The sequence below is a fragment of the Phalacrocorax aristotelis genome, chromosome 2 (assembly GCF_949628215.1).
Source record: "Phalacrocorax aristotelis chromosome 2, bGulAri2.1, whole genome shotgun sequence".
Lineage (NCBI taxonomy): Eukaryota > Metazoa > Chordata > Aves > Suliformes > Phalacrocoracidae > Phalacrocorax > Phalacrocorax aristotelis.
In genome coordinates this window covers 148,370,198-148,383,520 of record NC_134277.1, presented here as the reverse complement: position 1 = coordinate 148,383,520, position 13,323 = coordinate 148,370,198, and the positions used below count along the sequence as shown (strand labels likewise).

General features: G+C 41.7%; 1 protein-coding gene across 2 annotated transcripts in view; it reads right to left on the bottom strand.

Annotated features, from left to right (window-relative positions):
• The window catches only part of EMC2 (ER membrane protein complex subunit 2), a 49,668-nt gene extending 37,140 nt beyond the window's left edge, over positions 1 to 12,528 (bottom strand). Inside the window, exons 1-4 of one of the 2 annotated variants that reach the window (XM_075085614.1) lie at positions 12,421 to 12,478; positions 10,769 to 10,811; positions 3,496 to 3,609; positions 9 to 73 (exon numbers count right to left, since the gene is read on the bottom strand). In XM_075085614.1, the coding sequence (XP_074941715.1) occupies positions 9 to 73; positions 3,496 to 3,609; positions 10,769 to 10,805 (216 nt within the window). In that variant the 5' untranslated portion in view covers positions 10,806 to 10,811; positions 12,421 to 12,478. Of the gene's footprint in view, positions 1 to 8; positions 74 to 3,495; positions 3,610 to 10,768; positions 10,812 to 12,420 lie in introns of both variants that reach the window. The other variant, XM_075085613.1, reaches the window with a different exon arrangement.
• Positions 12,529 to 13,323: the final 795 nt, after the last annotated feature.

The window sequence follows — 13,323 nt, the reverse complement described above, 5'->3', positions numbered from 1 at the left end:
AAACTTACCAATGCCAAATCATCTCGACTGCAGTCCAGGGCAGCAATCATCACCTGTTCATATATTATCCAAACTGGACACAAGAGAGACATTAAATGCAGATAATTGATTTTTTTTAAGATAATAGGAAACACCTACAATGTAAATAAGATTAATGAATTCTGTCTGTATATTTTTCCCCTTCTACTCCCATGGATCACTACTGAAACACGGGCATTTAAAGAAACTGCTGGAATTAATTAAAAACGCATTTAAGCAATTTTATTGCTTTTAGTAACAAAGTACCTTTTGACATCTTGAAAGGCAAAAAAGCTCTAGTTCTCTGCTTTTCCTAACATTATAGCTGCAGTCTTCTAAACAGATCCCCATTAGGACTTGCTCTCTGATCAGACCTGGAGAACAGCCATTTGTTCTAGAAAGAAAACAAATTTCCCTTAACTGTTTCACTGCTGAAAGTCCTACAAATGTTGTCTTCTTCCTGGATTTGAACAATTTCTCTAAATTGGCAACAGATTACATTATTCCTATTCTAGGTCTGCTGAGGTCTTGAGCAAAAAGAACTTAACAGTGTAGCTACACAAGTTGCCGAAAAGAGAGGTTATAGTAGAGGGAAACACATAATGTGAGTATTAGAAGTACTAAGTATTTTGAGCTCAAGTAAGTCCAATCAGGTACACCCAATATTTCACAGAACTGAAACAGAAGCAAATGTCTTCCAAAATAAAAATCTAAAATAAAAATAAAATATAAGATAACAATAACAAAGGCCTTCTCATTTTTAAAAATAATTTCTATGATATGAATTTCCAATTTATTTTTTAAAAAAAAAAACTACTTCTTGCTAAGTATACAAAAGAAGAGAAACAAACATTAATTTGCCTGAAACAGCTTTTCCCCATTGGAACTGTTTGTACGACATTTATTCTATTTTTATTATATAATGTATATATTTTTTCCATTAATGTAAAAATACATAGATACAGACAAAATACAGATTGATAATGTATATCAGTTATATATATTATATATTATTTTTAAAAAAACTTTCTAATCACAAGAATAAGATACTTTTATATTTTATGAAATTGCTCTCCCCTTTCAATCAAACCATCTACTTTGAAACTCTGCCTCTAGCACAGGTTAGTGTCAGATATTAGGCAAGAGAATACTTGTAATAGAATCAAGTATCCAGGCTAGAGGGATGTGTTTTTCTCATCTGTACACTAGCACTTTCTTGTTCAAGCTTAACAAAAGAAAAAAAAAAAAAAAAAAACCCAAAACACAAACCCACCCCAAAGGTCTTATTCCTCTACTTTGAAGTCCAACTCTACAGCTTGGGACTACTGATTGTCCATAAGAAAATTCCAACTTTTCACTAAAATTATAATGTGGATAGTAGTATCTCTACCCCTTCAACTGAATAGTCTGTAAGTTATTTCTATTTTGAAAATACTAATAATGATAAAATCTTCTTTTCCCACCAATTACACTGGATGTCTTCTGCCTGAGAAGGCAGGTTAGAGAGATACCCAAGTAATCTACCCCACTGCATTCATTATTTTCCCTTCCATACGCATTCTGAAATTAGTCATTGTAATATCGAGGTATTTTCTGAAAACACATGAAGCAACAAGACTAACATCCATCATATACAACTCACCTTCTATGGCTACCTAAGAAAGAACTCTAGGTCTATTGTGTGTTTGGGGTTTTCTTTAGTTGTTGTTTTTTGTTTGTTTTTAAAACTGTACACAGTTGCCATTCTGATACTATTTTTAAAAAAGAAATTAAACCAAATGTAAATATGTAAGTAAATTTCAGATACTTCTATGCATTTGCTCAGAACCTCAGGAACATTGCAGCTAACTTATCTAATGAATCTTGAACGCCAAGTTTGAGAAAGAATAAAATACATATATCTTGAAAAGAAGGACAAACTCAACACTGACAAGACAGGAGTGACTCAGTCTGTATTACTGAGAACAATGTTTCAGAAAGTCATTGGTAAGATCTGAGAGGAGTATCAAGCTCCTCAACAATTTCTTACTAAAATAGGGTTCTCATTAATTACTAGCAACATACTTTCTTCTTAGCAAAATCAATGTTAGTTCTCAGAGTTGTTCTAAAGCAGAAGGAACCTACAACAACTCTCCTGCAGGTGGGTGTGTTCAGCCTATCCACGCAGTCTAAAACCAAGCATGTTCCTCACAGTTACAGTGTAAGACCCCTCACGGTGCAGGATCTTCTTCAAGCACTGAATCTCCAAATGCAGTTCATGACTCACTGCTATGCACAGAGGTGTCTTCAATACATGATACTTTGGGTAGATTATCCACGTATTTATATCAAAAAAAGTATAACATTTGCAGTGGCCAAATTCCTCAGAACGGAAAGAACTCCAGAACAGAATTAGAGCTCGGAGGGTGCAAGACAGAGCCAGAGCAAAGCACTAAAACAAATCCTATCTGCAGAACCCCAAACCCAATACTGAAAGATTCCTCATGTGACAGGGAAGGGAAGCAAAGTGTCCTTCTGAAATGACTATGTGGATTTTAATTCCTGGAACTCTATATTTGGAATTAAAGTTAACTTACTAAACTAACTGAACAAGTTAACTAACTGAACAAAGTTAATCATATGGAATACTGTAACTTTTATTAGTAAATACAATCCACTATGGTGGCTGATAAAATCCCCTTGTGACTATAAAACAGTGGTTAATAAAATGAAGGAACTACAAGAGAAATTTATTAAAGAATGTCTATATTAAATTTCCTGAATTATAAAAAAGTGAAAAAAAAAAAGAATTAGCATTAAAAACCTGTGTGAGATTAATATGCAAACCTATACAAACTTGATAGCATTTTGTTATACTTTGGTTTATTGTATGCTTATAGTAAAGAGTTCTATTGTATTGTGACATCCTTCTGAACAATTCTCTTTTAGTATGAAATATTATATCCAAGCTTCTATCTACTGAAATTTGTACAAGGTAGTTAAAATCCCCTGAAAATAATAATTTCATGAATAGTAGAAACTTTGACTTACATTCAACTGAAATATGACAAATGTAATGTTATAATAAAAACATTCATTAATTTAATATTAATTCCTGCAGCATGTATGACTTAAGGAATAGCTTTCTCTGTTATAAAAAGATACTTCTCAATTTTTGCCACAGTGTTTAAGAACAGAAAATCAGTCAAATGATAGCTAGACAACAGTCTCATGCTAAGCTTTCACATAATGGTCTAACTACTAATCTAGCAAACTAACATTCTAGCAGGTAATTTTTCCACCTGTTTTCACTGCAGCCCATATTTAGGAAATACATAAAATCTAGGAATTCTTACAGCCTGTTACACTAAAAAAGGAATATATATTTCATCAACATCAACAGTTACAGAAAAGCAACACAGAAGTACAAAATAGAGACTGAAAAGAGAAGACAAAATCAGATAATGGTAATTTTAAAAGTAATGATTGTTTACTTACTGTCATCCCCAAGTTTAGATGCATATTCATTAATTAACTCTTCTCCAACATCTACTATCTGTTCACTGTTTCGGTTGTTTTCTTCCCTCCATTTCCTCATTTTATCACGCATATCTGGGGGCAAAGGGGAAGAAAAAAAATTTGAGATTTCTGAATAGCAATGGAATTTTAACTTTATTTCTGAATAATATGCATATGAAGAATGGGTTTAGAGAGCAAGAGATCTAAAAAAGTGGCTTCTATAAATACTAAAAAACTACTAGAGAACAGATAGGTGTGTATCAGACCTCTGAAACTGTATCACACAAACCATGCCCATGCTGTAAGATAATTGATTCAATTTCTGAGTTCACAGTCCCTCAGGTTAGTAACATATTCAGTAAGAAAAACTTTTACCTAGCCATCCAATAAATAATAAAATTTAACTGACATATCGGTGTCAAGATCGGTACATCCCTGTGGGAGAAAGTCAGGCAGACGAGCCAGGAGACCCACATGGATGAGCAAAGAGCTTCTAGAGAAACTCAAATGGAAGAGGGAGGTTCACAGTATGTGGAAAAAGGGACTGGCCACTTGGGAGAAAAATAGGAATGTAGTCAGGGTATGCAGAGATGCAACGAGGAAGGCCAAGGCCCACTTGGAACTCAGTCTGGCAAGGGATGTCAAGGATAACAAGAAGGGCTTCTTTAAATACACCAGCAGTAAAAGGAGGACTGAGATTACAGTGGTCCCACTGCTGAACAAGGAAGAGGCCCTGGCAACGCAGGATGCAGAGAAGGCAGAGGTACTGAATGCCTTCTTTGCTTCGGTCTTTACTGCTAAGGCTGGCCCTCAGGCATCCCAGCCCCCAGAGAAGAGAGGACAAATCTGGATAAAGGAGGACTTCCTCTTGGTTGAGGATTGGGTTAGAGATCACCTAGGCAAACTGGATTCTCACAAATCCATGGGCCCCAGTGGGACACACCCACGAGTGCTGAGGGAGCTGGTGGATGTTCTTGCTGAAGCTACTCTCCATCATCTTTGAAAGGTCATGGAGGGCAGGAGAGGTGCCTGAGGACTGGAATGTAGCCAGTGTCACTCCAGTCTTCAAAAAGGGCAAGAAGGAGGACCTGGGAATCTATAGGCCAGTCAGCCTCACCTCCATCCCCAGAATGGTGATGGAGCAGTTCATCCTGGAGTTCATCTCCAGACATGTAAAGAAAAAGAAGGTTATCAGAAGTAGTCAACGTGGATTCACCACGGGCAGATCATGCTTGACCAACCTGATAGCCTTCTATGATGGCGTGACTGGCTGGGTCAATGAAGGGAGAGCAGTGGATGTTGTCTACCTCAACTTCAGTAAGGCATTCAGCACTGCCTCCCACAGAGAAGCTAAGGAAGTGTGGGTTGGATAATTGGAGAGTGAGGTGGATTGAGAACTGGCTCAACAAGAGAACTCAGAGCGTCATGACTCAACGGGGCAGAGTCTGGCTGGGGGTCCGTAACTAGCAGTATTCCCCAGGGGTCTGCGCTGGGTTCAGTCCTGTTTAATATATTCATCAATGACCTGGATGATGGGATAGAGTGTAACCTCAGCAAGTCTGCTGATGACACCAAGCTGGGAGGAGTAGCTGATACGCCAGAAGGCTGTGCTGCCATCCAGCGAGACCTGGACAGGCTGGAGAGATGGGCCGAGGGGAACCTGATGAAATTCAACAAGAGCAAGTGCAAGGTCCTGCACCTGGGGAGGAACAACACCATGAACCAGTACAGGCTGGGGGCTGACGTGCTGGAAAGCAGCTCTGCTGAGAAGGACCTGGGAGTGCTGGTGGACAGCAAGTTGACCCTGAGCCAGCACTGTGCCCTTGCGGCCAAGAAAGCCAACGGTATCCTGGGATGCATTAAAAGGGGTGTGGCCAGCAGGTCAAGAGGGGTTATCCTCCCTCTCTACTCTGCCCTAGTGAGACCACATTTGGAGTACTGTGTCCAGTTTTGGGCCCCCCAGTTCAAGAAAGACAGGGAACTACTGGAAAGAGTCCAGCAGAGAGCTACCAAGATGATCAGGGGACTGGAGCATCTCCCTTATGAGGAAAGGCTGAGAGATCTGGGTTTGTTTAGCCTGGACAAGAGAAGACTGAGGGGGGATCTCATCAATACTTATAAATATCTAAACGGTGGGTGTCAAGAGGATGGGGCTGGACTCCTTTCAGTGGTGCCCAATGACAGGACAAGGGGCAATGGGCACAAGCAGGAACACAGGAAGTTCCACCTCAATATGAGAAAAAACTCCTTTCCTGTGCGGGTGCCAGAGCAGTGGAACAGGCTGCCCAGGGAGGTTGTGGAGTCTCCTTCCCTGGGGACATTCAAAACCTGCCTGGACGCGTTCCTGTGCCCCCTGCTCTGGGTGTGCCTGCTCAAGCAGGGGGGTTGGACAAGATGGTCTCCAAAGGTTCCTTCCAGCCCCTGCCATTCTGTGATTCTGTGACATGGTTAGGAAAAACAGGCTACAAGAGATTTCTCCCAAGTAGTTTCACTCATTGACAAACAGTATTAAAATTACTTTTCTGCTCCAGGTGAATAAATTCTTACTTGAAGTATTAGAAAAACTATGAAAACTCAATCACTGCTTACATTTATCAGTAGAAGGAAAATGTTATGAACTTCTACTCTAAAAAGAATCTACAAACTCCTACGGAACAGAGCCTGAAGAAAGGCAGACATGGAAGTGAAGGTTTTCTACACCAGGGGAGTGCCCAGAAGTATAAAAATTATCACTGTTTATCTACGTAAGATAGAAGAGAGTGCTTCTTTTAGCATTAGGATTTTTGTTTCAAGAGTACATTTACTATGACTCAGATCTCCAAGACAGCAGGCACACTCTTGAAGTCAGCAGGAGAGCACTACCTAGACTAGGTTTTATTTATTCTCTGGATCAGGAATTTCTAAGCATGTGATTTTCTATACACATATACATTTATATACAGGCAGATGTTCCATAGACAAGAACAAATTTTGAGGAAACTTACAGAAAACAGTTTTCGTTAATAGATAGGGGCTTTACTAATATGAAGGTACCACGACAACTGTTGCCAATATTTTTTTAAACTTTACAGCAGCTGGAAAAAAACATACAACGATAGATCTAAACACTGTCAGTTTTTCTTGCATTTCAAAATGCATAGTTAACATAACTGACAATAAAATTTAAGCACTGAACTTTCTTCCATCTACCTGCACTGATCACAGATTGCTCCTGAGGCTTTCAAAATACAAAATGTAGCACAATAACATTCAACCAAAACCACCACAGGGTTACATTTCATATGCCTGGGTAAAGTTAAATGGTTCTAGACACATGACGGTCCCTGGAAATTCGAAGTTAGACAGCAAGAATGTGAGAGAACACAAACATTCACAAAAGCTGACAAGCTAAACCCACAAAAATAAATAAGCTGTCTGATTTCTACCTACTTGTTTACTTAGAAATTATCAATGCCTCCATTCCAGTGTGAATCCAAATGAAACAGTGTTTGAATTATGTATAACAGACACACATCTACCATTCATCACCCACATACAACATTTACAACGATAGAAAAAACTGCAGGTCAGAGAATAGTGTATCAGCTGATGACCGAAAAACAAAGTAAAAATAAATGTTCTCTGTCATAAGAATCGATTGAGGCTCGTTAGTTTTAGAAAGACTGAATTTTAAGTAAAAGGTAGAAGAAAGAAAATGCTAAAGGCTGCCATAAAACTTTTTAAATTTAAAGAAAAATGTTTAGTTTTTAACTAAAAAAACCTTTTTACAATGGTGTCAATTTAATGAATTTTTTACTACAAAAGCTGTCAAGAGTCAGCCAATAACAATTTAAGTCTTGGAGGCAAAATACATACAGCACATAATAAAAGGTTGGGCAGTAGCAACGAGGGGTTTTAGGAAAAAAAAATTGTTTCAGTTTTATTTACAATTACTCTTTTCACATACATAGGCTGGTCCTGAGCAATTGATACATTTGTCTTAGTCTTAAGTTCTCTTAATTTAGCAAGCTTTGCACACATACATCAAAACATTAGAAGTTCAAAGAAGCAGATGCACTTGCCACAATGTTTGCTGTTCCCTAAAAAACACACAAGCAATCTACAGGAAACCAAAAGAAATAACCTGTTTTATTTTTGTCTGTTAAGGAGCCAGTTCATTTGGCCTAAGCCACCAGATATGAAGTAATCCTCTTATAATTACTTATACTTCAATTGTTTAGGTGGATCATAGTTTTCAAGTCCTCGGTATCTAAAAGCACCTCATGAATGGGGGTAATAGAAGTTACCCCTATTAGTAGAGACATACATTGCACACTCCAAAATGTCACCTCAACATACAACAACTGCTACCGCCAGCAATCACTCAGGGACCCCATAACCATTATATTTCTAGAACTCACTTGTACACTGTTCTGTTAGACACCAAATCTTCCACCACACCTCAGCTCCACCCACTCTCACCAAACATGAATCAAACCAAAACAAACATAAACCCGGCAATTCAACAAGCTTCCCTAATCACACAGGGAGTGTAATGACCCAGCAACTGCTCTCGCCAGGTCTCCAGACCCCTCTCCTTACCTGGACACCTGACCAGTACTTTGCAGGTGCAGGCAGAGGCAAAGGCAGCTCAGCTGGGCACTGCAGAAGCTGCCTTTAACCATAACTACTCAGCCTTCAAAGCCGCCTCAACTAAAATCCCAGCATCTCACCTTTGCCTGTTGTAATCCCATAATTTCATATATAAAATCCAGTGTAAACTGATCTGTCCCTTTGATTACAACTAAAAACTAGCTAAAAGCAAGCAAACACAGCATGGCACACAACAAAAACATCACACCAACATTTGATTGCACACAGATTGCGATACAGATAAAATGTTGAATGCTTTCTATTTCCGAGAGTCTTTGCATACAAAGTAAATGTGAATTCAGACTCTAAGTCGTAGGGAGGAACCAATTTTGTCATATAAAGCAGACTCTAATGACTAGAGACACTAAAGATGTAAATGTTCACTTTTAAAATTCATTTGGGATTTTCTTTGTTATATATGATGTTCCCCAATACATACATTTGCAAGAAAACTGTCTCACATATAGTGTTAAATTTCATCTTACAAGGTGTTTTATGATATTTTCAAAAAAAATCAAAGAATTCCTTGAAAAAAGTCTCACATGAACATGTAACAAAACCTCGTAGTATGCCACTACTTAAGCAGCGCAATTTTTAATATAGAAAATAGAAATACTAATGTAATGACCCAGGAAAGTTAAGTAATTTAAGCAACAGTCATCATGAGCTATTAAAAATATTTTCAAATATTCTTTTCACTTGTTTTCAATTTATATTAAAATAAATCTAGTTTAGAGAATATGGCATCTCTTTCTCTTTTTGATATCCAGTGAAGAAGAATTATTGACTGGAACAAGAATTGCCATGACAGCATTCAAAATTCTCCAGAAAACCTGACTGTCACTAGCCAAAAATCACTGCTTCATTTCAGCTGGGTTTGAGATGTTAATCCTATTATGCTTCTGTGCAATGTAGAGAAAGAAAATCCAGGTTATTTTGTCCAATTCTGACAACACGCTAGATGAGTTTGCTGTGAAAGCCAACTGTCCTTTTATTAGTTCTTGACTATCATGACTTATTTGCTTCCTATTTGCAGATCATGCTAATTCTGCACACACAAGCTAACCTGCTCCTAAAATGAAGTTATACAGGTGTATTTTTCCTTCCCCTCCCCCCCCCCCCAAGCATTTCCACTCACAGGGCAAGTTAATCTTTAATGTATCACTGACACCATGTTAAATATTTATGAGCAGTCTGCATGAAATTCTGCATGGCTCAAGAGGCTCCTGTAAGAGGCTCCACATCACCAGTTACAACTGGTAAACTACTACATCATGCTTCTTACAATTCTTGGCTCCCTGTCCCTCCATGCTGTTTCTAATTCTTGGAAGCAGGAAACAGAATGCCATTTTCTATAGGATAATTAGCAACAGTGGTAAAAAAAAAAAAAAAAAGAGAGCAACTCATCACCTTAGTATCAAATAAATAAGCTGTAAAATATGATGCATGTCCACATATAAGCATTTATTTTAAAACATTAGCCTCATTCGTATCATGTAAGTTTAATACTGAAGCCACATTTGGATCATTTAAGTCCACTGATCAAAATCCTGAGGTTAAGTGAGAGGTTTTCCTGCTCCACAGGTTTAAAAATACACTTCAGAGCTCAAGACACAGCTGCAGACCAAGAAAAGAAAGAAAAAATAAAGACAACATCTCCAACAGTGGAAATCAGAGTTATTTTCCATTATACTTCCTAACCACCTGTGCAATACATTTACCTAATGTACAGTTTAATCACTGTTAAACTTCCACCTTTGCCTCGAAGAACCTTAGCAAAAAGCAAGGTACAAACTATATTTCATTTGCCTCATGCTATTCTTATTCCCTAACCTCCAATCGCAGTTTCATCTTGAGCAATACATAAGGAAAAAGCATCTTGTTTAGAAAGAACTGAGTATATAATGGACATTTTTCAGATTAATACCAACTATACGCCTGGTTTCACAGAAATTAGGCATCTTAGACCAATTCAAGATGAGCTACATTCAATTTCTAGAGCTGTATTCCAGTTCTTTGCTAGGAACTAGGTCACAATGCTGCTGGGATCACCCCTCTCATGAAAAGCCTCACTGTACCAAGGGTCTGTTAAAGTACACAGAGTAGAGAGAAGAGCCTTTGCATGATCTGCTGCAGGAATCTGTTCATTTTCACTTTACTTGCCATCTCTTAAGAGAGAGGAAAATATATAATTTTTCAAATGTGTGCTTCGAAAGCACAGACAGCTGCTTGTACCAACGCAGATCTTCAAGGTTTTCCCCTACATGCCAAGTCTTTCATCTGGATCTAAACTGGAAGATATCAATTTAGAAGTTGATAGGACAAAACTCCCCAGCCAGTCCCCAAAAACCTCCCATTTAGCATACCCATGTGCAAACCCACGCACCTAGCGCAATGCCACAAACATCAATCAATAGAATTGATGTTTGAGGTTGAGGTTTGAGGTTATTTCCAAGTGACGGACGCTCACGTCAGTGTATTAGCCAAGTCCAAAAGCAGTAAGCTTAAGCATCCCACACCTGGCCTTTACATTAGAATGTAAAGACACCAACTCTGCTATACTCTCAGCCAAAACAATCTAGGGCTAAACATACAGAAACATATCTACAGTGCATGTTACCTCTCCTGTGAAAAATCTCATTTCTCCTTCCAATCATGGACACCTGAGAACAACAGCAGGGAAAAAAACCTAAATCTCTGGGTTTTGTTAACAATTTCTGTTCAAGCAAAATGAAAACTAGAAAAGTTCTTTACATAAGCTAGGTTTAGAACAACTTTTGGGAAGGTCTAACAATAACACTAGTAATGCTCCGTGCAACTTCCCATATAGTGGCTCACCTGCTCTCTATCCAAGCTGAGCTTCGCAACCACTATACCTTCTCACATGAGATATAAAAGAATGGGCAACCCATCTTTTGCCAAAGTGCTACAGTCATCTAACAACATCACGGTGATGCAACCAGGTATCAGCAAAACTACCTATAAACCAGCCACCAGATATGCTGGCAAGAAAGCCCTCTTCTTCATCCTTAATTGTTCCATTACAGCACTATTTTCCTCAATATCGGCCAAAATATTTTCTGAGATTAATGCAATTTCAGTTGAAAACAGAGTATTTAAAATTCCATTTTGTTTTGGAGTCCTCTAGAAAAAGGTGCAGGGAAGACAGAATGGGCACTATTTCTGATGGGCAAGTTACTACTGTCTGCTAAAATACATCCCGTGCAATGCCCCTCCTCTTATCTCCACACTACAAAACCAAATAACCAATAATCTATGCTCAGGGAATTACTCTATCACTCCATTATTTCTTCATAGATTAGCAGTGAATAAATAAAAAAAAAAACCAAAGATCACACAGCTTCTCTCTGCATTATCTTCTCTACTGTATAAGGTCTGCAATGTATTAGACCACCTAGCTAGAGGTTCCCCCTTTGTGGCCAAAGTTATGGAGAAGCATTCATTTATTCCCGACAGGAGACTGTAATGGGCTCGAGTACTGTATGAATTCACCTTTGAACACGTACTGCTTAAGAGAGGAGACCCATTCAGAACGCCAGGTAAACCTCAAAAAGTATTGCTATTTAAAAAGAAAAAATCGCTATGATCGAACAGATATGAAAGCTGCAAAGACCTGGGGAGTAGGATTTTTCAAAAACTGTTATGTCACTTCAGAGCTTCCGGGAGTTCCTCCGCAAACGCTAATGAACAAGTTTTAGGAGAACGTGAGAGAGTTTTGAGGCGTTCCGAAAGGTGAGCCGAGACACAAAGCGCTGACCCAACCAGGGGCCCCACCTTCCCGTCAGCGCTGCGTTAGCACTGGGGGGGATCTGCGAGGCGGCGGGAACAGCGCCGAACACCGTCCCCTGGGGGCGGGGCGGGGGCTCCCTCTCCGCAAGCGGGGGGCGGGGGGCGGCTGGCGGGCCTCCGCCTGCACCGGCGCCGGGGGAGCTCCGGGCTGGAGCTCGGCCCGGGCAGGAGCCCGGCCCGCCGCACGCCGGGGCGGGGCACGGCGCCCCCTCCGCGCCCTAGGCGGCCACAAGCCGGCGGGGGGAGACGAGCGCCGCCGCCCACCGAGGGACGAACCACCACTCGCCACCTCCGCTTCTCAGGCAAGGCCACCCCGCTGCGCTGGCCGCCCACAGCCGGCGGAGCCCGGCCGCTACCAGGACCGCCGGGCCCCCGCCCTGACCTACGGGGCTGTCCCCCTCCCTGCGCCCGCCGGAACCGGGCCCTGCCCCTGCGGAGGCCGCCGGCCGGCCGCGGCGTTACCTTCCCAAGTCACGTCGTACATCTCCGACACCTTCGCCATCTTGGCGGCCGCCGGCGTGACGCGCCGCCGTGACGGCCCCGGCCGTCATTGGCGGGGAGGGAGCGCGGGAGGGCGGCGCCCCGCAGCGGGGCGCGGGTCCGCCTGAGGCACCGCCCGCCTCCGCCGTCCCGCCGGGCAGCCGTCCTTCACTCCTTCCCTCCATCCCGGGCGAGGCCGGCGGGAGGCGGCCAAAACCCGCTGGGCGCCCGACCCTGGAGGACGGGGGCGGCAGGGACGGAGAGTTAAGAAGCTGGCGCTTGTCCCGTCCCGGGTTTGGGTTTTTTTTAACCTACCTGTGCTTCGAGAGCGTGGTGACCGGGGCAGACGTGTGGTCGCCTTTTCCGTGGCACCCTCTGCTCGTCCTGCCTGCGGCCGAGGGGCCTGGCTTAGTGGAGATAAAACATTCGCCGCTGGGTTAGCGCAAACCAGAGATGGCACAAAGGGCCACACGTTAATTTATTTTATAACCCACCTAACCTTTCTGTGTCCGGTTCACATGCCCCAAAGCTTGACACCTTGCAGGTGCACTGCATGAGGAGGCGCCCGCTTTGGCTTCTTTTCAGCTTGTGACATGTCAACGAGTTTCACACACACCCCCCTCGGCTCCTTCTGGAGACGAGGATGAGCCGTTGAGGATGAACCACCCGTTCCTCTGCATTTGCTCCAGTCACCCTGTGGGCAGCGAGCCACTGCAGCGACAAAAGTCGGGCGATGAGTGGGAGAAGCCCCGAGTGGGCATACAGCCAGGAGTGGGGCCCAGGCCTGCCACCAGCTGGGCCCGCCTCTGACTCCTCTCCAGCATTTATTTTCTGACGCTCTGGCTTCTGCTGACAACCAGTCACAAAGATGAAGGGTTTCTTAGT